The following is a 25139-nucleotide window of genomic DNA, read 5'->3' as shown; positions in this document are numbered from 1 at the left end:
TGTCTGAAACACCCTGTTGAGGCCTAGCAACATCTCTCCTGTCTGAAACGCCCTGTTGAGGCCTAGCAACATCTCTCCTGTCTGAAACGCCCTGTTGAGGCCTAGCAACATCTCTCCTGTCTGAAACGCCCTGTTGAGGCCCAGCAACCTCTCTCCTGTCTGAAACGCCCTGTTGAGGCCCAGCAACATCTCTGTCTGAAACACCCTGTTGAGGCCTAGCAACATCTCTCCTGTCTGAAACACCCTGTTGAGGCCTAGCAACATCTCTCCTGTCTGAAACACCCTGTTGAGGCCTAGCAACATCTCTCCTGTCTGAAACACCCTGTTGAGGCCTAGCAACATCTCTCCTGTCTGAAACACCCTGTTGAGGCCTAGCAACATCTGTCTGAAACACCCTGTTGAGGCCTAGCAACATCTGTCTGAAACACCCTGTTGAGGCCCAGCAACATCTCTCCTGTCTGAAACAGCCTGTTGAGGTCAAGCAACATCTCTCCTGTCTGAAACAGCCTGTTGAGGTCAAGCAACATCTCTCCTGTCTGAAACGCCCTGTTGAGGCCTAGCAACATCTCTCCTGTCTGAAACGCCCTGTTGAGGCCTAGCAACATCTCTCCTGTCTGAAACGCCCTGTTGAGGTCAAGCAACATCTCTCCTGTCTGAAACGCCCTGTTGAGGCCTAGCAACATCTCTCCTGTCTGAAACGCCCTGTTGAGGCCTAGCAACATCTCTCCTGTCTGAAACACCCTGTTGAGGCCTAGCAACATCTGTCTGAAACACCCTGTTGAGGCCTAGCAACATCTGTCTGAAACACCTTGTTGAGGCCCAGCAACATCTCTCCTGTCTGAAAGACCCTGTTGAGGCCTAGCAACATCTGTCTGAAACACCCTGTTGAGGCCTAGCAACATCTGTCTGAAACACCCTGTTGAGGCCCAGCAACATCTCTCCTGTCTGAAACGCCCTGTTGAGGCCTAGCAACATCTCTCCTGTCTGAAACAGCCTGTTGAGGTCAAGCAACATCTCTCCTGTCTGAAACAGCCTGTTGAGGTCAAGCAACATCTCTCCTGTCTGAAACACCCTGTTGAGGTCAAGCAACATCTCTCCTGTCTGAAACACCCTGTTGAGGTCAAGCAACATCTCTCCTGTCTGAAACACCCTATTGAGGTCAAGCAACATCTCTCCTGTCTGAAACACCCTGTTGAGGTCAAGCAACATCTCTCCTTGGGGAAAGAATAAACAGCCTGGTACATTACAGTCTGTGTCCCAAAAGGCACCCTTGTGTCAAAGGTAGTTCACTATATAGGGAGCCGTTTGGGATATAACCTACATTGAGAACCAGCTCAGTCGTGGGGCAGCCGGAGGCCAGCAGAACACCAGCCCTGTTTGCACCACAGACAGATGTTAGATTAATCCATGCTTTGGCCCACAGAGCACCGCTAATGGCCCACTTCCAATGGGCTGACATGCAGGCAGACACACCTCCCCCGCCAAGCACGGAAGGGCAGAAAGCACCACATGCCATGAGCGCAGACACATGAACAGCAGCACCCGTAGACACACATGATCAGATGTTTACTCATCTCACACTCAGAACATTTCACACAGTCAACAAATCATCCAATAACAGACTGACAAGTCTTACATTACCCCTCAACATAACCCCACCTAAGAGTTACATTACCCCTCTCAACATAACCCCACCTAAGAGTTACATTACCCCTCTCAACATAACCCCACCTAAGAGTTACATTACCCCTCTCAACATAACCCCACCTAAGAGTTACATTACCCCTCAACATAACCCCACCTAAGAGTTACATTACCCCTCAACATAACCCCACCTAAGAGTTACATTACCCCTCAACATAACCCCACCTAAGAGTTACATTACCCCTCAACATAACCCCACCTAAGAGTTACATTACCCCTCAACATAACCCCACCTAAGAGTTACATTACCCCTCAACATAACCCCACCTAAGAGTTACATTACACCTCTCAACATAACCCCACCTAAGAGTTAAATTACCCCTCAACATAACCCCACCTAAGAGTTACATTACCCCTCAACATAACCCCACCTAAGAGTTACATTACCCCTCAACATAACCCCACCTAAGAGTTACATTACCCCTCAACATAACCCCACCTAAGAGTTACATTACCCCTCAACATAACCCCACCTAAGAGTTACATTACCCCTCTCCACATAACCCCACCTAAGAGTTACATTACCCCTCTCCACATAACCCCACCTAAGAGTTACATTACCCCTCATGTTAAGACTTACCAGCTGTTTCCTCCCACACAACCCATAGACAAAACTCCACCATCTTTACATAGCCCCACTCAGCATCCTGTACCGTCCTGTTCTGTCCCTTCACTGTCACATAATACTATGGTAACTCCAACTTGAGCCTGGAGTCTACAGCCTAAACCAAGGCCTGCTGGAGTCTACAGCCTAAACCCTAAACCAAGGCCTGCTGGAGTCTACAGCCTAAACCAAGGCCTGCTGGAGTCTACAGCCTAAACCCTAAGCCAAGGCCTGCTGGAGTCTACAGCCTAAACCAAGGCCTGCTGGAGTCTACAGCCTAAACCCTAAGCCAAGGCCTGTTGGAGTCTACAGCCTAAACCCTAAACCTGCTGGAGTCTACAGCCTAAACCCTAAACCAAGGCCTGCTAGAGTCTACAGCCTAAACAAGGCCTGCTGGAGTCGACAACCTAAACAAGGCCTGCTGGAGTCTACAGCCTAAACCCTAAACCAAGGCCTGCTGGAGTCTACAGCCTAAACCCTAAGCCAAGGCCTGCTGGAGTCTACAGCCTAAACCCTAAACCAAGGCCTGCTGGAGTCTACAGCCTAAACAAGGCCTGCTGGAGTCGACAACCTAAACAAGGCCTGCTGGAGTCTACAGCCTAAACCCTAAACCAAGGCCTGCTGGAGTCTACAGCCTAAACCCTAAACCTGCTGGAGTCTACAGCCTAAACCCTAAACCAAGGCCTGCTGGAGCCTAAACCCTAAACCAAGGCCTGCTGGAGTCTACAGCCTAAACCCTAAACCAAGGCCTGCTGGAGTCTACAGCCTAAACCCTAAACCAAGGCCTGCTGGAGCCTAAACCCTAAACCAAGGCCTGCTGGAGCCTACAGCCTAAACCCTAAACCAAGGCCTGCTAGAGTCTACAGCCTAAGCCAAGGCCTGCTGGAGTCTACAGCCTAAACAAGGCCTGCTGGAGTCGACAACCTAAACAAGGCCTGCTGGAGTCGACAACCTAAACAAGGCCTGCTGGAGTCTACAGCCTAAACCCTAAACCAAGGTCTGCTGGAGCAGATGAAATATGGATCTAGACACCATCTAATAACATGGACAGTGTGGTGTGACACTATCGTGCCGTGGTCAGTTTATTAGCTCCAGTGAGACACCATTATGTGTGTGTGTGTGTGTTGTCCTCATCCTACAGCGGACTAGGACTGGGTTACCATGGTAAAATGGCAGATTATGTATTTACTGTAGTTAAGAAAATGAGTGACTATAGCAGGTCAGAGTTGGAAGAAACAATACAGAAATAATTCAGTTTATTGACACTTTTTTTGGGGGGGGGGGGGTTACAAGACGATCATTTTAGTTCCATGGTTTAACAAGTTTTATAACAATATATTCAATGTATCCAAACAGTATCTGTTTTATACATAATTAAAATGTTAATTCTCCACATAAGCAGTCCATAAGCAAGTCTGTGTGTATATAATTAGTCTATATGGCAGGCCAGTGGTCTGAAACTGGCAGTTGGACTGGTCAGTCTCCATTGTCCCTCGCAGTGCTGTGTGTTTATGTAGATCTGTGGTCTCCATACCTTGTCTGTGTGTGTGTCTAGACTGCCTTCAACAGCCTGTCATTACAGTGTGGCCTGCCAGTGCCCTCTGGCCACGGACGTAGACTCCAGCTCTCCACAAACTGACCCTAGATCTGCCTGTCAGCTGCTACTCCACCCTACAGCTGACCACAACAACCACTGACCCTTAGTCAGCCCTTATAATAGGACCCCAGCCAGACCACCTGGGTTCAAAGACTATTTGAAATCTTTAACATACTTTCAGCGTTTGCTTTAGTCTTCCTGGAGATGTAAATTGCCCCCAGGCAAGCGCTGTCAAGCACAGATAAGGTATTTGCAATGATTTCAAATAGTGTTTGAACCCAGCTCTGACCCCCCACTCCCAGCCCATCTTCTGTCCCTGTGTCTGGTCCCTAGTCTGTTTTAGTCAGTAGTACCACAGCCCAACAGAGTTAGGGAAGTAGGTTAGTTAGTAAAAGCTCTAACGTAACCACGTACTTGATGCCGTTTCCGTCGGCGACCGTTGCTCGGCGATGGACATGGTCGACACCTTCCTGGGCGGGTGTTCGCCGTGGGCCGCCGTAACCGTGGCCGTAGCCTTGGAGGACCAGGAGGGTCTGGAACCCTCCCCTCCTCCATCTCCCTTCACATCAGGGAAGTCTGAGTGCAGAGGATTGGTGAAGCTCAGAGCAGTCCTGACAGGGGTGGAGGTGGAGGAGTGGGGCTGGGAAGAGGTCAGATTGGAGGTGGGGGCGCTCTCTGACCCAGCCACCAGGGCTGGAGGTGTGGGGGCTTTCTCTGGGCTGATCCAGCCTGCCTGACCCCCCTTCTCCCCCTTAAGGGGCAGGTGGTTGGGGCGGGAGGGGAGGGGTCCGAAGGCGCCCTGGTGCGTCATGTTGGGGGGCCCCCCGTCGGCCCCTGAGTCCTCAGAAAGAGAGGAACTGGAGGTGTTGGACCGGGCTTTGAAGGCAAGGGATCTTTGCAGCCTGCTGTTACCATCGAAGCTCTTAGGACCCTCCTGTAACGGAACCTTCTGTATCTCAATACTCAGCTTCCTCTCTAGACGCACTGCCCCATCCACTGGGGAGGGGGAGGAGGGAGAGGGGGCCTGGGCAGGGGGGCCTCCTGAGGGGACACTGTCCAACGATGTCTTGTTATAGTTGTCCTTCAGGTCGGGGGACTGTTGGGCTTGTTGGGCTTTCTGGGGCTGCTGCTGCTGCTGTTGTTGTTGTTGTGCAGAGGCCAGGACGTGGATGACCGGCTTGGGGTGGTAGCGGTCGTTGTCCTGACGTACGTTGGTGACGGTGGGGAAGGCAGAGGGGGGAGACGGGGTCAGGATGGGAGGAACCGGGCGAGGCTCTGGGGGCTGAAGGATCTCCTCTTTCACGTCCCCTTCCAACTGACTGCTGAGAGGGGGGGGGGGGGGGGGGGGGGGGGGGAGAGAGAGAGAGAGAGAGGAGGAGGAGAGAGGGGGGGAGGGAACGCAAGAGGATGGTGAGGGGGGGAGAGAGAGAGGAGGAGAGAGAAAGAGAGAGGAGAGAGAAAGGAGGAGAGAGAGAGAGAGGAGAGAGAGAGAGAGAGAGAGGGGGGAGGGAACGCAAGAGGATGGTGAGAGGGGGAGAGAGAGGAGGAGAGAGAGAGAGGAGAGAGAGAGAGGGGGGGAGGGAACGCAAGAGGATGGCGAGGGGGGAGAGAGAGAGGAGGAGAGAGAAAGAGAGAGGAGAGAGAAAGGAGGAGAGAGAGAGAGAGGAGAGAGAGAGAGAGAGAGAGAGGGGGGAGGAGAGAGGGGGGGAGGGAACGCAAGAGGATGGTGAGGGGGGGAGAGAGAGAGGAGGAGAGAGAAAGAGAGAGGAGAGAGAAAGGAGGAGAGAGAGAGAGAGGAGAGAGAGAGAGAGAGAGAGGGGGGAGGGAACGCAAGAGGATGGTGAGGGGGGGAGAGAGAGGAGGAGAGAGAGAGAGGAGAGAGAGAGGGGGGGGGAGGGAACGCAAGAGGATGGCGAGGGGGGAGAGAGAGGAGGAGAGAGAGAGAGGAGGAGAGAGAAGGGAGAGAGAGAAGAGAGAGAGGGGGGGGAGGGAACGCAAGAGGATGGCGAGGGGGGGGGGGAGAGAAAATGGGAGAGAGAAATTAAGACAGCGATAGCAATTCAAACTTTAAATTTATGCTAAAATTCTACCACTAGATGGCAGACGTCAACGTACACTACAATAGAGGGGCACAACATGTATCTACACCAAACACAACTTCTCCAAACGTACATAATATCATGGATTTACCACAGTAATCTACCTGAAATACATCAGAACATAAGAGCAGATCATCCAATACAATGTATGTAACACAGTCACCCAGTGCACACAGGGGGTAACACAGTCACCCAGTGCACACAGGGGGTAACACAGTCACCCAGTGAACACAGGGGGTAACAGTCACCCAGTGAACACAGGGGGTAACAGTCACCCAGTGCACACAGGGGGTAACACAGTCACCCAGTGAACACAGGGGGTAGCACAGTCACCCAGTGAACACAGGGGGTAACACAGTCACCCAGTGCACACAGGGGGTAACACAGTCACCCAGTGCACACAGGGGGTAACACAGTCACCCAGTGCACACAGGGGGTAACACAGTCACCCAGTGCACACAGGGGGTAACACAGTCACCCAGTGAACACAGGGGGTAACACAGTCACCCAGTGAACACAGGGGGTAACACAGTCACCCAGTGAACACAGGGGGTAGCACAGTCACCCAGTGAACACAGGGGGTAACACAGTCACCCAGTGAACACAGGGGGTAACACAGTCGCCCAGTGAACACAGGGGGTAACACAGTCACCCAGTGAACACAGGGGGTAACACAGTCACCCAGTGAACACAGGGGGTAACACAGTCACCCAGTGAACACAGGGGGTAACACAGTCACCCAGTGAACACAGGGGGTAACACAGTCACCCAGTGAACACAGGGGGTAACACAGTCACCCAGTGAACACAGGGGGTAACACAGTCACCCAGTGAACACAGGGGTAATACCACGGTAGACCTCTAATGTGACATAACACAGTGGAATCTGGCTGAATGGAACTCAGATCAGTCGACCAGCCTTTCTTTCCAGGAAACTGAGGTTGTCTGCTAGAGTGGGTGACATGGTAACCACGGTAACCACAGGGGGATGGAACATTCAGCTCTTCAGAAAGGTGTGTGAACTGTTAAGTTCCATCTCCTGAACTCTCACACTTTCAGCAGGATGTGGACATGTGCCAAATAAAGATCACATGATGACAAACGCAGGTTAATGCCCTGCACATGACTGAGCAGCACACACACACTAGGAGCACAGTCAGCTGGCTAGGAGCACAGTCAGTGTGTTCTCAGAGAGACTACAGTCAGCTGGCTAGGAGTACAGTCAGCTGGCTAGGAGCACAGTCAGCTGGCTAGGAGCACAGTCAGCTGGCTAGGAGTACACTAGGAGCACAGTCAGCTGGCTAGGAGTACAGTCAGCTGGCTAGCAGTACAGTCAGCTGGCTAGCAGTACAGTCAGCTGGCTAGGAGTACAGTCAGTGTGTTCTCAGAGAGACTACAGTCAGCTGGCTAGGAGCACAGTCAGCTGGCTAGGAGCACAGTCAGCTGGCTAGGAGCACAGTCAGCTGGCTAGGAGTACAGTCAGTGTGTTCTCAGAGAGACTACAGTCAGCTGGCTAGCAGTACAGTCAGCTGGCTAGGAGTACAGTCAGTGTGTTCTCAGAGAGACTACAGTCAGCTGGCTAGGAGCACAGTCAGCTGGCTAGGAGCACAGTCAGCTGGCTAGGAGCACAGTCAGCTGGCTAGGAGCACAGTCAGCTGGCTAGGAGCACAGTCAGCTGGCTAGGAGCACAGTCAGCTGGCTAGGAGCACAGTCAGCTGGCTAGGAGTACAGTCAGTGTGTTCTTAGAGAGACTACAGTCAGAGAGCTCAGCAGGAGGCTGAGATGTGGTTCCACATCAGACAAACCGCAGGCTAGAACACCAACCAGGGCTGAGTATATACAGTGTTGTTGAATACATGATGAAGTCACTGTACTGTACCTGCGTACGCGGGGTGGTTTGGGGGGCGGTGTGTCCCATCGCTCCTCGTCTGAGTGGTGTCCAGCTTTCTCTGGGCTGAGCCCATCGTCCTGAGGAGGAGAAGAAACAGAGGGATGAAGAAAATAAGAAAATAAAAACTTTAGCTAATGTACCGTTTATTATTTGGGTCTGTCTGCACTGGTTCTAATAACAGCAAGGCAACATGGTTTCCAGTCCTGTTCGTATCATCACTGGGGTTTCCTATACATGGTCCCAGGGGCTGGCTGAACAGTAGGCGTGTGTGCAGCGTCCAAACCTATATCGAACACGATGAGGTAAGGAGCTCAGCTCAGGTCACCCTGGTCATGTGTGCCAGTGTGTGTGGTGTGTGTGGCTATTGGTCCTGCCATTGCCCCAGTCTTCTGTTCCTAAATAGGGAGATTACACTGGGTAGTCTGTGTCCAAACAGTGTTTATGTGTAAAAGCATTTGTTGCTAAACATAGCCAACAGTGGGACTATAGATGTGCCTGTATAGACATGATTACAGTACACAGAATACACACTAGAGGTCGACCGATTAATCGGAATGGCCGATTTCCAGTTTTCATAACAAATCGGAAATCGGTATTTTTGGGCACCGATTTTTATTCATTTAAAATTTTACACCTTTATTTAACTAGGCAAGTCAGTTAAGAACACATTCTTATTTACAATGACGGCCTAGGAACGTTCTGCCTCGACAGATTTTTACCATGTCAGCTCGGGGGATAAAATCTTGCACCCTTTACAGTTATAACTAGTCCAACGCTCTAACCACCTGCCTCTCTTTGCACTCCACGAGGAGACTGCCTGTTACGCGAATGCAGCAAGCCAGGGTAAGTTGCTAGCTAGCATTAAACTTATCTTATAAAAAACAATCAACGACTGTCGTTGCTCCAATGTGTACCTAACCATAACAAGCAATGCCTTTCTTAAAATAAATACCCAAGTATATATTTCTAAACCTGCCTATTTAGCTCAAAGAAATCCAGGTTAGCAGAGGTGAACCAGGTGAAATTGTGTCACTTCTCGTGTTCATTGCACACAGAGTCAGGGTATATGCAACAGTTTGGGCCACCTGGCTCTTTGCGAACTAAAATGACATAACATTGAAGGTTGTGCAATGTAACAGGAATAGTTAGACTCATGGATGCCACCCGTTAGATAAAATACGGAACGGAATAAACGTTTCGTTTTCGAGGCGATAGTTTCCGGATTCGACCTAAGGCTCTGTGTGTTTATTATAGTTAAGTCTATGATTTGATATTTGATAGAGCAGTCTGACTGAGGGCTGGTAGGCAGCAGCAGGCTCGTAATAGTCAAAGGTATCTGGTTTAGAGAGAAATAGTCAACGCGTTATAATTCCTGTAATAACTTGCGTCTGAACTTGAAAGGGGTTCCTTCGTTATTTTACCGTTCATGTCTTCCATAGAGAATGTCTTCATCTGCTTCAGGTTTAAACCACCTCTGTTCATGTCTTCCATAGAGAATGTCTTGATCTACTTCAGGTTTAAACCACCTCTGTTCATGTCTTCCATAGAGAATGTCTTGATCTACTTCAGGTTTAAACCACCTCTGTTCATGTCTTCCATAGAGAATGTCTTCATCTGCTTCAAATAAGGCCTGTGTTTCGTGCTTAAACCGCCTCTGTTCATGTCTTCCATAGAGAATGTCTTGATCTACTTCAGGTTTAAACCACCTCTGTTCATGTCTTCCATAGAGAATGTCTTGATCTACTTCAGGTTTAAACCACCTCTGTTCATGTCTTCCATAGAGAATGTCTTGATCTACTTCAGATAAGGTCTGTGTTTCGTTCAGGTTTAAACCACCTCTGTTCATGTCTTCCATAGAGAATGTCTTGATCTACTTCAGATAAGGTCTGTGTTTCGTTCAGGTTTAAACCGCCTCTGCGTTTTGGTACCCGTGTAAATCTCACTAGGATAAGGTAATGTGTGTCTAAATATTTTCATAAATCCACTCTTCAAAATCTTGGCTTATATTTAGCCAATATTGATCAGAGTTACCTTGTCCTATGGATATCTACACAGTTATAAAATTGACACGGTGGTGTAAGCCTACACGAAACACAGACCTTATTTTAAGTGAATCTAAAAATATCCTATGGAATAAATGAACGAAGGAACCGCTTTTCAGATTTTGCTAGAAGGTGTCACGGGAATTATGACTCGCACTTTGGTAGTCAATTCTTACCATGTCCATTATTAAAATAGGATTTCCTGCATATAGAAATGACAGTTTTTGTTCAACATTCATCACAGGTAACTATTATAGTAATATACTATTATACTATTACTAGTATTTGTCTCCTAGGCAGACTCTTCAGTATCATTGTCACTTCAGAGCTGTGTGTGTGTTTTACAGATGGCAGAGAAAAGCAGAGCACCAGTGTGGGACTATTACATGGAATTGGCACCAGGAAAAGCAAGGTGTCTTATTTGTGATAAAGATGTAAGCATGGGGTCAGCAATGGCTAAATCAAAACATACCACCAACCAGGTGGAATCACCTTAAGAACACCCATCCAAAAGCCCATATGTATTATATTAAGTTAAAATAAAAGTGTTCATTGTTCATTCAGTATTGTTGCAATTGTCATTATTACAAAAATGTGTATGTGTATATATATCACAACTATCATGGTTCAAATATACCAAGACAGGCGTGAAGAGGGCACGACAAAACCTTATCCCCCCTCAGGAAACTGGAAAGATTTGGCATGGGCCCCCAGATCCTCAAAAGGTTCTACAGCTGCACCATCGAGAGCATCCTGACCAGTTGCATCACCGCCTGGTATGGCAACTGCTCGGCATCTGATCTACAGTGGGTTGTGTGAACGGCCCAGTACATCCAGGACCTATTTAATAGGCGGTGTCAGAGGAAAGCCCATAAAATTGTCAGAGACTCCAGTCACCCAAATTATAGACCGTTTTCTCTGCTACCGCACGGCAAGCGGTACCGGAGTGCCAAGTCTAGGAGCAAAAGGCTCCTCAACAGCTTCTACCCCCAAGCCATTAGACTGCTGAACAACTCATAAAAATCACCACCGGACAATTTACATTGACCCCCCCCCCCCTCTTGTACACTGCTGCTACTCGCTGTTTGTTTGTTACCTATACATAGCCCCTTCACCCCCACCTACATGAACAGATTACCTCAACTAGCCTGTAACCCTGCACACTGACTCAGTACCGGTGCCCCCTGTATATAGCCTCCACACTGACTCAGTACCGGTGCCCCCTGTATATAGCCTCCACACTGACTCAGTACCGGTGCCCCCTGTATATAGCCTCCACACTGACTCAGTACCGGTGTCCCCTGTATATAACCTCCACACTGACTCAGTACCAGTGCCCCCTGTATATAGCCTCCACACTGACTCGGTACCGGTTCCCCCTGTATATAACCTCCACACTGACTCAGTACCGGTGCCCCCTGTATATAGCCTCCACACTGACTCAGTACCGGTTCCCCCTGTATATAGCCTCCACACTGACTCAGTACCGGTTCCCCCTGTATATAACCTCCACACTGACTCAGTACCGGTGCCCCCTGTATATAGCCTCCACACTGACTCAGTACCGGTTCCCCCTGTATATAGCCTCCACACTGACTCAGTACCGGTTCCCCCTGTATATAACCTCCACACTGACTCAGTACCGGTGCCCCCTGTATATAGCCTCCACACTGACTCAGTACCGGTGCCCCCTGTATATAGCCTCCACACTGACTCAGTACCGGTGCCCCCTGTATATAGCCTCCACACTGACTCAGTACCGGTTCCCCCTGTATAACCTCCACACTGACTCAGTACCGGTGCCCCCTGTATATAGCCTCCACACTGACTCAGTACCGGTGTCCCCTGTATATAGCCTCCACACTGACTCAGTACCAGTGCCCCCTGTATATAGCCTCCACACTGACTCAGTACCGGTGCCCCCTGTATATAGCCTCCACACTGACTCAGTACCAGTGCCCCCTGTATATAGCCTCCACACTGACTCAGTACCGGTTCCCCCTGTATATAGCCTCCACACTGACTCAGTACCGGTGCCCACTGTATATAGCCTCGTTATTCTTATTGTGTTACGTTTTATTTTAGCCTACTTAGTAAATATTTTCTTCTTGAACTGCACTGTTGGTTAAGGGCTTGTATTCAGCATTTCACGGTAAAGTCTACACTTGTTGTATTCAGCATTTCACGGTAAAGTCTACACTTGTTGTATTCAGCATTTCACGGTAAAGTCTACACTTGTTGTATTCAGCATTTCACGGTAAAGTCTACACTTGTTGTATTCAGCATTTCACGGTGAAGTCTACACTTGTTGTATTCAGCATTTCACGGTAAAGTCTACACTTGTTGTATTCAGCATTTCACGGTGAAGTCTACACTTGTTGTATTCAGCATTTCACGGTAAAGTCTACACTTGTTGTATTCAGCATTTCACGGTGAAGTCTACACTTGTTGTAATTCAGCATTTCACGGTAAAGTCTACACTGTTGTATTCAGCATTTCACGGTAAAGTCTACACTTGTTGTATTCAGCATTTCACGGTGAAGTCTACACTTGTTGTAATTCAGCATTTCACGGTAAAGTCTACACTTGTTGTATTCAGCATTTCACGGTGAAGTCTACACTTGTTGTATTCAGCATTTCACGGTAAAGTCTACACTTGTTGTATTCAGCATTTCACGGTAAAGTCTACACTTGTTGTATTCAGCATTTCACGGTAAAGTCTACACTTGTTGTATTCAGCATTTCACGGTAAAGTCTACACTTGTTGTATTCAGCATTTCACGGTGAAGTCTACACTTGTTGTATTCAGCATTTCACGGTAAAGTCTACACTTGTTGTATTCAGCATTTCACGGTAAAGTCTACACTTGTTGTATTCAGCATTTCACGGTAAAGTCTACACTTGTTGTATTCGGCGCAGGTGGCAAATACATTTTGATTTGATTTATCGTGTGACTAAGTCAGTTTTCTTTCTCTCGCTTGGCCTCTGTCATCGTGGAGTAACATCCTGTCTTTCTTTAGCTTCGGACACATCCTGTGTGTGTGTGTGTGTGTGTGTGTGAGAGAGAGAGAGTAGTCTGTTTCTGTGATACAGTAATTAAATCCCAGCCAGAGTGAAAGTGTGTGCCTGTGTGTTCTGCCAGACAGATGTTCTGTAGGGAAGAGAGAGGCAGAGAGGACCTAATTAAAGCAAATGGGTAGGGTCCCTCCCTCCCTCTTCATTCTATTCCTTCTTTCCCCAGGCTGCTGTGATAGCAGGAAGAGAGCAACACAGACAGTTCTGCCACACCTTGAGGCCAGTCAAATTCTTAGAACACAGGTCTGTCTGTCTGTCTGTCTGTGCATAACTCTCTGACCAGCCCATCTGCTCAGTGAATCAGTTTAGAAGCTCTTATTGTTGTGAGTTAATAACATTTCCTGGAGACAAAAAGTACGGTGTGTTTTAGAGGGAGAAAGAGTGTGTGTGTGTGTGTCCAGTGTGTGTAAGGGAGGGAGGGATTGTGTGTCCAGTGTGTTTGTGGAGACAGACATGTGTTAGTGTTGTGGGGGAGTGAGTGTGATGGGGTGCTGTGAGATGGGGAGTGAGTGTGATGGGGTGCTGTGAGATGGGGAGTGAGTGTGATGGGGTGCTGTGAGATGGGGAGTGAGTGTGATGGGGTGCTGTGAGATGGGGAGTGAGTGTGATGGGGTGCTGTGAGATGGGGAGTGAGTGTGATGGGGTGCTGTGAGATGGGGAGTGAGTGTGATGGGGTGCTGTGAGATGGGGAGTGAGTGTGATGGGGTGCTGTGAGATGGGGAGTGAGTGTGATGGGGTGCTGTGAGATGGGGCGTGAGTGTGATGGGGTGCTGTGAGATGGGGAGTGAGTGTGATGGGGTGCTGTGAGATGGGGAGTGAGTGTGATGGGGTGCTGTGAGATGGGGAGTGAGTGTGATGGGGTGCTGTGGGGGAGTGAGTGTGATGGGGTGCTGTGGGGGAGTGAGTGTGATGGGGTGCTGTGGGGGAGTGAGTGTGATGGGGTGTTGTGGGGGAGTGAGTGTGATGGGGTGTTGTGGGGGAGTGAGTGTGATGGGGTGTTGTGGGGGAGTGAGTGTGATGGGGTGTTGTGGGGGAGTGAGTGTGATGGGGTGTTGTGGGGGAGTGAGTGTGATGGGGTGTTGTGGGGGAGTGAGTGTGATGGGGTGTTGTGGGGGAGTGAGTGTGATGGGGTGTTGTGGGGGAGTGAGTGTGATGGGGTGTTGTGGGGGAGTGAGTGTGATGGGGTGTTGTGGGGGAGTGAGTGTGATGGGGTGTTGTGGGGGAGTGAGTGTGATGGGGTGTTGTGGGGGAGTGAGTGTGATGGGGTGTTGTGGGGGAGTGAGTGCGATGGGGTGTTGTGGGGGAGTGAGTGCGATGGGGTGTTGTGGGGGAGTGAGTGCGATGGGGTGTTGTGGGGGAGTGAGTGCGATGGGGTGTTGTGGGGGAGTGAGCGCGATGGGGTGTTGTGGGGGAGTGAGTGTGATGGGGTGTTGTGGGGGAGTGAGTGTGATGGGGTGTTGTGGGGGAGTGAGTGATGGGGTGTTGTGGGGGAGTGAGTGATGGGGTGTTGTGGGGGAGTGAGTGTGATGGGGTGTTGTGGGGGAGTGAGTGTGATGGGGTGCTGTGGGGGAGTGAGTGATGGGGTGTTGTGGGGGAGTGAGTGTGATGGGGTGTTGTGGGGGAGTGAGTGTGATGGGGTGTTGTGAGATGGGGAAGAAGAAGCAGAATATTGTCTAGTTCGAGCGGCGACGCCATCTAGGTAGAGATGTCAAGTATTTAGGAGGTATTGGGGTTGTGCGAGGTAGAAATGTAATGTTATACGTGGTGGTGCTGTAATGTAATGTTATACATGGTGGTGCTGTAATGTAATGTTATACGTGGTGGTGCAGTAATGTAATGTTATACGTGGTGGTGCAGTAATGTAATGTTATACGTGGTGGTGCTGTAATGTAATGTTATACGTGGTGGTGCTGTAATGTAATGTTATACGTGGTGGTGCAGTAATGTAATGTTATACGTGGTGGTGCTGTAATGTTATACGTGGTGGTGCTGTAATGTAATACGTGGTGGTGCTGTAATGTAATGTTATACGTGGTGGTGCTGTAATGTAATGTTATACGTGGTGGTGAGGTAATGTAATGTTATACGTGGTGATGCTGTAATGTAATGTTATACGTGGTGGTGCTGTAATGTAATGTTATACGTGGTGGTGCTGTAATGTAATGTTATACGTGGTGGTGCAGTAATGTAATGTTATACGTGGTGGTGCTGTAATGTAATGTTATACGTGGTGATGCTGTAATGTAATGTTATACGTGGTGGTGCTGTAATGTAATGTTATATGTGGTGGTGCTGTAATGTAATGTTATATGTGGTGGTGCTGTAATGTAATGTTATACGTGGTGGTGCTGTAATGTAATGTTATACGTGGTGGTGAGGTAATGTTATACGTGGTGGTGCAGTAATGTAATGTTATACGTGGTGGTGCTGTAATGTAATGTTATACGTGGTGGTGAGGTAATGTTATACGTGGTGGTGCAGTAATGTAATGTTATACGTGGTGGTGCTGTAATGTAATGTTATACGTGGTGGTGCAGTAATGTAATGTTATACGTGGTGGTGCTGTAATGTTATACGTGGTGGTGCTGTAATGTAATGTTATACGTGGTGGTGCTGTAATGTTGTACGTGGTGGTGCTGTAATGTAATGTAATGTTATACGTGGTGGTGCAGTAATGTTAGACGTGGTGGTGCTGTAATGTAATGTTATACATGGTGGTGCAGTAATGTAATGTTATACGTGGTGGTGCAGTAATGTAATGTTATACGTGGTGGTGCTGTAATGTAATGTTATACGTGGTGGTGCAGTAATGTAATGTTATATGTGGTGGTGCTGTAATGTAATGTTATACGTGGTGGTGCAGTAATGTAATGTTATACGTGGTGGTGAGGTAATGTTATACGTGGCGGTGAGGTAATGTAATGTTATACGTGGTGGTGCTGTAATGTAATGTTATACGTGGTGGTGCTGTAAGGTAATGTTATACGTGGTGGTGCAGTAATGTAATGTTATATGTGGTGGTGCTGTAATGTAATGTTATACGTGGTGGTGCAGTAATGTAATGTTATACGTGGTGGTGAGGTAATGTTATACGTGGTGGTGCTGTAATGTAATGTTATACGTGGTGGTGCAGTAATGTAATGTTATACGTGGTGGTGAGGTAATGTTATACGTGGTGGTGCTGTAATGTAATGTTATACGTGGTGGTGCAGTAATGTAATGTTATACGTGGTGGTGCAGTAATGTAATGTTATACGTGGTGGTGAGGTAATGTTATACGTGGTGGTGAGGTAATGTTATACGTGGTGGTGCAGTAATGTTATACGTGGTGGTGAGGTAATGTTATACGTGGTGGTGCAGTAATGTAATGTTATACGTGGTGGTGCAGTGATGTAATGTTATACGTGGTGGTGAGGTAATGTTATACGTGGTGGTGCAGTGATGTAATGTTATACGTGGTGGTACTGTAATGTTGTACGTGGTGGTGCTGTAATGTTATATGTGGTGGTACTGTAATGTTATATGTTGTGGTACTGTAGAAAATGCTAATGTTGTGTAGAGATATGCTCACCATGGCATTGTGGGGCTCTGAGGAGCTGTAGTGTAGTGTGTGGGGGGGGGGGGGTAGTGTAGTGTTGGGGTAGTTCTCACCATGCATCTCTGAGTTGGTGGGGCTCTGAGGAGCTGTAGTGTTGTGTGTTGGGGGGATGTGTAGTGTTAGGGTAGTGTAGTGTTAGGGTAGTGTAGTGTTAGGGTAGTGTAGTGCTAGGGTAGGGTAGTGTAGGGATAGTTCTCACCATGCCACCATGGATCTCTGAGTTGGTGGGGCTCTGAGGAGCTGTAGTGTTGTGTGTTGGGGGGATGTGTAGTGTTAGGGTAGTGTAGTGTTAGGGTAGCGTAGTGTTAGGGTAGTGTAGTGTTAGGGTAGTTCTCACCATGCCACCATGGATCTCTGAGTTGGTGGGGCTCTCCAGGAGCTGCAGCTGTTTCTCAAAGAGCTGAGAGATGGCTCTGTGAACCAACTCATACTGTTCCTATAGGAGATGGAGAGGGGAGGGAGAGAGGGAAGGGAGAGAGGGAAGGGAGAGAGGGAAGGGAGAGAGGGGAGGGAGAAAAGGGAGGGGGAGAAGGGACAGAAAGTGGACAGTGAGTCAACGCAGAACACTTGTCTTCATATTAAAACCATAACAAGACTCAGTCCATATTCCCCTGAACCACGGCTACAAATTAGGGAAAATCAACATTTTTTCCTATTGACCTCTGTCAAGAAACAAGACAATTGCATTTGAAAAAGGTCAAGTTTTTGCTATGAGTCAGTGAGGTAATCTAGGTAACCACAGGCAGTTTTCCCCACAGACGTTCTAATGCCCACTGGGATTATACAGCAACGCAGAACACTATGAAGACAGCACTTATATACATATTAAACCATGGAGACACAGACACAGCAACACAGAACACTATGAAGACAGCACTTATATACATATTAAACCATGGAGACGCAGACACAGCAACACAGAACACTATGAAGACAGCACTTATATACATATTAAACCATGGAGACACAGACACAGCAACACAGAACACTATGAAGACAGCACTTATATACATATTAAACCATGGAGACACAGACACAGCAACACAGAACACTGAAGACAGCACTTATATACATATTAAACCATGGAGACGCAGACACAGCAACACAGAACACTATGAAGACAGCACTTATATACATATTAAACCATGGAGACACAGACACAGCAACACAGAACACTGAAGACAGCACTTATATACATATTAAACCATGGAGACGCAGATACAGCAACACAGAACACTAAGACAGCACTTATATACATATTAAACCATGGAGACACAGACACAGCAACACAGAACACTGAAGACAGCACTTATATACATATTAAACCATGGAGACGCAGACACAGCAACACAGAACACTAAGACAGCACTTATATACATATTAAACCATGGAGACACAGCAACACAGAACACTATGAAGACAGCACTTATATACATATTAAACCATGGAGACGCAGACACAGCAACACAGAACACTGAAGACAGCACTTATATACATATTAAACCATGGAGACACAGATACAGCAACGCAGAACACTATGAAGACAGCACTTATATACATATTAAACCATGGAGACACAGACACAGCAACACAGAACACTGAAGACAGCACTTATATACATATTAAACCATGGAGACGCAGACACAGCAACACAGAACACTATGAAGACAGCACTTATATACATATTAAACCATGGAGACACAGACACAGCAACACAGAACACTAAGACAGCACTTATATACATATTAAACCATGGAGACACAGCAACACAGAACACTATGAAGACAGCACTTATATACATATTAAACCATGGAGACGCAGACACAGCAACGCAGAACACTATGAAGACAGCACTTATATACATATTAAACCATGCAGACACAGACACAGCAACACAGAACACTGAAGACAGCACTTATATACATATTAAACCATGGAGACAGACACAGCAACACAGAACACTATGAAGACAGCACTTATATACATATTAAACCATGGAGACGCAGACACAGCAACACAGAACACTATGAAGACAGCACTTATATACATATTAAACCATGGAGACGCAGACACAGCAACACAGAACACTATGAAGACAGCACTTATATACATATTAAACCATGGAGACGCAGACACAGCAACACAGAACACTATGAAGACAGCACTTATATACATATTAAACCATGGAGACGCAGACACAGCAACACAGAACACTATGAAGACAGCACTTATATACATATTAAACCATGGAGACACAGACACAGCAACACAGAACACTATGAAGACAGCACTTATATACATATTAAACCATGGAGACGCAGACACAGCAACACAGAACACTAAGAAGACAGCACTTATATACATATTAAACCATGGAGACACAGACACAGCAACACAGAACACTGAAGACAGCACTTATATACATATTAAACCATGGAGACGCAGACACAGCAACACAGAACACTATGAAGACAGCACTTATATACATATTAAACCATGGAGACGCAGACACAGCAACACAGAACACTATGAAGACAGCACTTATATACATATTAAACCATGGAGACACAGACACAGCAACACAGAACACTGAAGACAGCACTTATATACATATTAAACCATGGAGACGCAGACACAGCAACACAGAACACTATGAAGACAGCACTTATATACATATTAAACCATGGAGACACAGACACAGCAACACAGAACACTGAAGACAGCACTTATATACATATTAAACCATGGAGACGCAGACACAGCAACACAGAACACTGAAGACAGCACTTATATACATATTAAACCATGGAGACGCAGACACAACAACACAGAACACTAAGACAGCACTTATATACATATTAAACCATGGAGACACAGACACAGCAACACAGAACACTATGAAGACAGCACTTATATACATATTAAACCATGGAGACACAGACACAGCAACACAGAACACTGAAGACAGCACTTATATACATTTAAACCATGGAGACACAGACACAGCAACACAGAACACTATGAAGACAGCACTTATATACATATTAAACCATGGAGACGCAGACACAACAACACAGAACACTATGAAGACAGCACTTATATACATATTAAACCATGGAGACGCAGACACAACAACACAGAACACTAAGACAGCACTTATATACATATTAAACCATGGAGACAGACACAGCAACACAGAACACTATGAAGACAGCACTTATATACATATTAAACCATGGAGACGCAGACACAGCAACACAGAACACTGAAGACAGCACTTATATACATATTAAACCATGGAGACGCAGACACAGCAACACAGAACACTGAAGACAGCACTTATATACATATTAAACCATGGAGACACAGACACAGCAACACAGAACACTATGAAGACAGCACTTATATACATATTAAACCATGGAGACGCAGACACAGCAACACAGAACACTATGAAGACAGCACTTATATACATATTAAACCATGGAGACACAGACACAGCAACACAGAACACTATGAAGACAGCACTTATATACATATTAAACCATGGAGACACAGACACAGCAACACAGAACACTGAAGACAGCACTTATATACATATTAAACCATGGAGACACAGACACAGCAACACAGAACACTATGAAGATTGACACACGGTAGACAAAGACTTCAGTGGTGTTTTTGTTCACATTCAGCTGAACGCCACATTACCTTGGTCTGAACAGCTCAACGCCACATTACCTTGGTCTGAACAGCTGAACTCCACAATACCTTGGTCTGAACAGCAGAACGCCACATTACCTGGGTCTGAACAGCTGAACGCCACATTACCTGGGTCTGAACAGCAGAACGCCACATTACCTGGGTCTGAACAGCAGAACGCCACATTACCTGGGTCTGAACAGCTGAACGCCACATTATCTGGGTCTGAATGCCACATTACCTTGGTCTGAACAGCTGAACGCCACATTACCTGGGTCTGAACAGCAGAACGCCACATTACCTGGGTCTGAACAGCAGAACGCCACATTACCTGGGTCTGAACAGCAGAACGCCACATTACCTGGGTCTGAACAGCTGAACGCCACATTATCTGGGTCTGAATGCCACATTACCTTGGTCTGAACAGCTGAACGCCACATTACCTGGGTCTGAACAGCAGAACGCCACATTACCTTGGTCTGAACAGCAGAATGCCTCTGTGTTCTCATCTCCTGAATCAGCCGGAACACGTTGAAGTCTTCTGGAATCTTCTACAAACCAACAAGAACAATACACTCAGTGGTCCATCTGTGCTCCAGGAAACAGCAAAGGCAACAATTTGAGTGTGTGTGTGTTTCATATTGTACGTACCCCAGCCTTTAGTAGGTTCCATGTGTAGTCTATAGCACAGATGGCGCCTGTCCTCCCACAGCCAGCACTGTCAACACACAACAACAATCAGAAAGAAACAGAATGCAACAGCCTAGAGACACACAGACTACATCTCACAGCTTTCATAAGGCTTGGTGGATTTACAGCCGGAACTAACATTCAGAGACTGTATGTTCTAAGCTATGGTATACAGTGAGGGGGGGGAAGTATTTGATCCCCTGCTGATTTTGTACGTTTTCCCACTGACAAAGAAATGATCCGTCTATAATTTTAAATAGTGGTTTATTTGAACAGTGAGAGACAGAATAACAACAAAAATCCAGAAAAACACATGTCAAAAATGTTTTAAATTGATTTGCATTTTAATGAGGGAAATAAGTATTTGACCCCCTCTCAATCAGAAAGACTTCTGGCTCCCAGGTGTCTTTTATACAGGTAACGAGCTGAGATTAGGAGCACACTCTTAAAGGGAGTGCTCCTAATCTCAGTTTGTTACCTGTATAAGACACCTGTCCACAGAAGCAATCAATCAATCAGATTCCAAACTCTCCACCATGGCCAAGACCAAAGAGCTCTCCAAGGATGTCAGGGACAAGATTGTAGACCTACACAAGGCTGGAATGGGCTACAAGACCATCGCCAAGCAGCTTGGTGAGAAGGTGACAACAGTTGGTGCGATTATTCGCAAATGGAAGAAACACAAAATAACTGTCAATCTCCCTCGGCCTGGGGCTCCATGCAAGATCTCACCTCGTGGAGTTGCAATGATCATGAGCACGGTAAGGAATCAGCCCAGAACTACACGGGAGGATCTTGTCAATGATCTCAAGGCAGCTGGGACCATAGTCACCAAGAAAACAATTGGTAACACACTATGCCGTGAAGGACTGAAATCCTGCAGCGCCCGCAAGGTCCCCCTGCTCAAGAAAGCACATATACATGCCCGTCTGAAGTTTGCCAATGAACATCTGAATGATTCAGAGGACAACTGAGTGAAAGTGTTGTGGTCAGATGAGACCAAAATGGAGCTCTTTGGCATCAACTCAACTCGCCGTGTTTGGAGGAGGAGGAATGCTGCCTATGACCCCAAGAACACCATCCCCACTGTCAAACATGGAGGTGGAAACATTATGTTTTGGGGGTGTTTTTCTGCTAAGGGGACAGGACAACTTCACTGCATCAAAGGAACAATGAACAGGGCCATGTACCGTCAAATCTTGGGTGATAACCTCCTTTAAATCAGCCAGGGCATTGAAAATGGGTCTGGGATGGGTATTCCAGCATGACAATGACCCAAAACACACAGCCAAGGCAACAAAGGAGTGGCTCAAGAAGAAGCACATTAAAGGTCCTGGAGTGGCCTAGCCGGTCTCCAGACCTTAATCCCATAGAAAATCTGTGGAGGGAGCTGAAGGTTCGAGTTGCCAAACGTCAACCTCGAAACCTTAATGACTTGGAGAAGATCTGCAAAGAGGAGTGGGACAAAATCCCTCCTGAGATGTGTGCAAACCTGGTGGCCAACTACAAGAAACATCTGACCTCTGATTGCCAACAAGGGTTTTGCCACCAAGTACTAAGTCATGTTTTGCAGAGTGGTCAAATACTTATTTCCCTCATTAAAATACAAATCAATTTAAAACATTTTTGACATGCGTTTTTCTGGATTTTTTTGTGGTTATTCTGTCTCTCACTGTTCAAATAAACCTACCCTTTAAAATTATAGACTGATAATTTCTTTGTCAGTGGCAAACGTACAAAATCAGCAGGGGATCAAATACTTTTCCCCCTCACTGAATAAACTCAGCAAAAAAATAAACGTCCCTTTTTCCAGGACCCTGTTTTTCAAAGATATTTGGATTTTTATGAATTAACTTCACAGATCTTCATTTTAAAGGGTTTAAACACTGTCTCCCATACAATTAATGAACATGCACCTGTGGAACGGTCGTTAAGACACTAACAGCTTACAGACAGTAGGCAATTAAGGTCACAGTTATGAAAACTTAGGACACTAAAGAGGCCTTTCTACAGACTCTGGGAAAAAAACCTAAAGAAAGATGCCCAGAGTCCCTTCTCATCTGCGTGAACGTGCCTTAGGCATGCTACAAGGAGGCATGAAGACTGCAGATATGGCCAGGGCAAAACATGGCCATGTCCGTACTGTGAGACGCCTAAGACCGCGCTACAGACAGGATGGACAGCTGATCGTCCTCGCAGTGGCAGACCACGTGTAACAACACCTGCACAGGATCGATACATCCGAACATCACACCTGGGGACAGGTACAGGATGACAACAACAACTGCCCGAGTTTCACTCAGAACGCTCAACCCTCCATCAGTGCTCAGACTGTCCGCTATAGGGTGAGAGAGGCTGAACTGAGGGCTTTTAGGCCTGTTGTAAGGCAGGTCCTCACCAGACATCACCGGCAACAACTTCGCCTATGGGCACAAACCCACCGTCGCTGGACCAGACAGGACTGGCAAAAAGTGCTCTTCACTGACAAGTCGCGGTTTTGTCTCACATGGGGTGATGGTCGGATTCACGTTTATTGTTGAAGGAATGAGCGTTACACCGAGGCCTGTACTCTGGAGTGGGATCGATTTGGAGTTGGAGGGTCCGTCATGGTCTGGGGCAGTGTGTCACAGCATCATCGGACTGAGCTTGTTGTCATTGCAGGCAATCTCAACGCTGTGCGTTACAGAGACTTCCTCCTCCCTGATGTACCCTTCCTGCAGGCTCATCCTGACCTGACCCTCCAGCATGACAATGGCACCAGCCATACTGCTCGTTCTGTGCGTGATTTCATGCAAGACAGGAATGTCAGTGTTCTGCCATGGCCAGCGAAGAGCCCGGATCTCAATCCCATTGAGCACGTCTGGGACCTGTTGGATCAGAGGGTGAGGGATAGGGCCATTCCCCTCAGAATTGTCCGGGAACTTGCAGGTGCTTTGGTGGAAGAGTGGGGTAACATCTCACAGCAAGAACTGGCTAATCTGGTGCAGTCCATGAGGAGGAGATGCACTGCAGTACTTAACGCAGCTGGTGGCCACACCAGATACTGACTGTTACTTTTGATTTTGACCCCCCCTTTGTTCAGGGACACATTATTATATTTCTGTTAGTCACATGGCTGTGGAACTTGTTCAGTTTATGTCTCAGTTGTTGAATCTTATGTTCATACAAATATTTACACATGTTAAGTTGGCTGAAAATAAAGGCAGTTGACAGTGAGATGTTTATTTTCTTGCTGAGTTTATGTTGACACACTTAACATCCTTAAGCCCCTCCCCCTGGCCACAACATCCCGTCTCCCCCCTACATTCTCCCACGGTAGTGAGCAGAGAATCCCCAGGGACAGTAGGGGAACATACATGTGGCTCCAATCAGCCTGATGATGATAATAATGACGACAGCCCTGAAGGGACTTCTTAATGTTAATTAATTGAGGACCAGAAATCCAAGGGGAATAGAAAGAGCTGAGCTGGTCGTTTGGAGAGCGACCCCCACAGACCTCCTCAGCTGTGTGTGTCTCCTGTGATGGTGTGTGTGTGTGTGTCTCCTGTGATGGTGTGTGTGTGTGTGTGTCTCTCCTGTGAGGGTGTGTGTCTCCTGTGAGGGTGTGTGTCTCCTGTGAGGGTGTGTGTCTCCTGTGAGGGTGTGTGTGTGTGTGTGTCTCCTGTGATGGTGTGTGTGTGTGTGTGTGTGTGTGTGTCTCCTGTGATGGTGTGTGTGTGTGGTGTGTGTGTCTCCTGTGATGGTGTGTGTGTGTGGTGTGTGTGTCTCTCCTGTGATGGTGTGTGTGTGTCTCTCCTGTGATGGTGTGTGTGTGTCTCTCCTGTGATGGTGTGTGTGTGTGTGTGTCTCTCCTGTGATGGTGTGTGTGTGTGTGTCTCTCCTGTGATGGTGTGTGTGTGTGTCTCTCCTGTGATGGTGTGTGTGTGTCTCTCCTGTGATGGTGTGTGTGTGTCTCTCCTGTGATGGTGTGTGTGTGTCTCTCCTGTGATGGTGTGTGTGTCTCTCTCCTGTGATGGTGTGTGTGTGTGTCTCTCCTGTGATGGTGTGTGTCTCCTGTGATGGTGTGTGTGTGTCTCCTGTGATGGTGTGTGTGTTTCCTGTGATATTGTTTCTGCACTACTCTCTCCATTGCTTCTAG

At 47.3% G+C, this 25139-nt stretch overlaps 1 protein-coding gene across 5 annotated transcripts in view; it reads right to left on the bottom strand.

Annotated features, from left to right (window-relative positions):
- LOC110515111 overlaps positions 1–25139 on the bottom strand; it is a 183354-nt gene that overhangs the window by 110213 nt on the left and 48002 nt on the right. For 3 of the 5 annotated variants that reach the window (XM_036945281.1, XM_036945283.1, XM_036945284.1), the window contains exons 9-13: positions 20963–21029; positions 20785–20862; positions 16947–17045; positions 7883–7971; positions 4320–5227 (exon numbers count right to left, since the gene is read on the bottom strand). In XM_036945281.1, the coding sequence (XP_036801176.1) occupies positions 4320–5227; positions 7883–7971; positions 16947–17045; positions 20785–20862; positions 20963–21029 (1241 nt within the window). Of the gene's footprint in view, positions 1–4319; positions 5228–7882; positions 7972–16946; positions 17046–20380; positions 20423–20784; positions 20863–20962; positions 21030–25139 lie in introns of those variants that run through there. The other 2 variants (XM_036945282.1, XM_036945285.1) reach the window with 2 other exon arrangements.

The sequence above is a fragment of the Oncorhynchus mykiss genome, chromosome 15, assembly GCF_013265735.2.
Source record: "Oncorhynchus mykiss isolate Arlee chromosome 15, USDA_OmykA_1.1, whole genome shotgun sequence".
Lineage (NCBI taxonomy): Eukaryota > Metazoa > Chordata > Actinopteri > Salmoniformes > Salmonidae > Oncorhynchus > Oncorhynchus mykiss.
The sequence above is the reverse complement of the archived record's forward strand: the minus strand, read 5'-3'. Positions and strand labels throughout refer to the sequence as shown.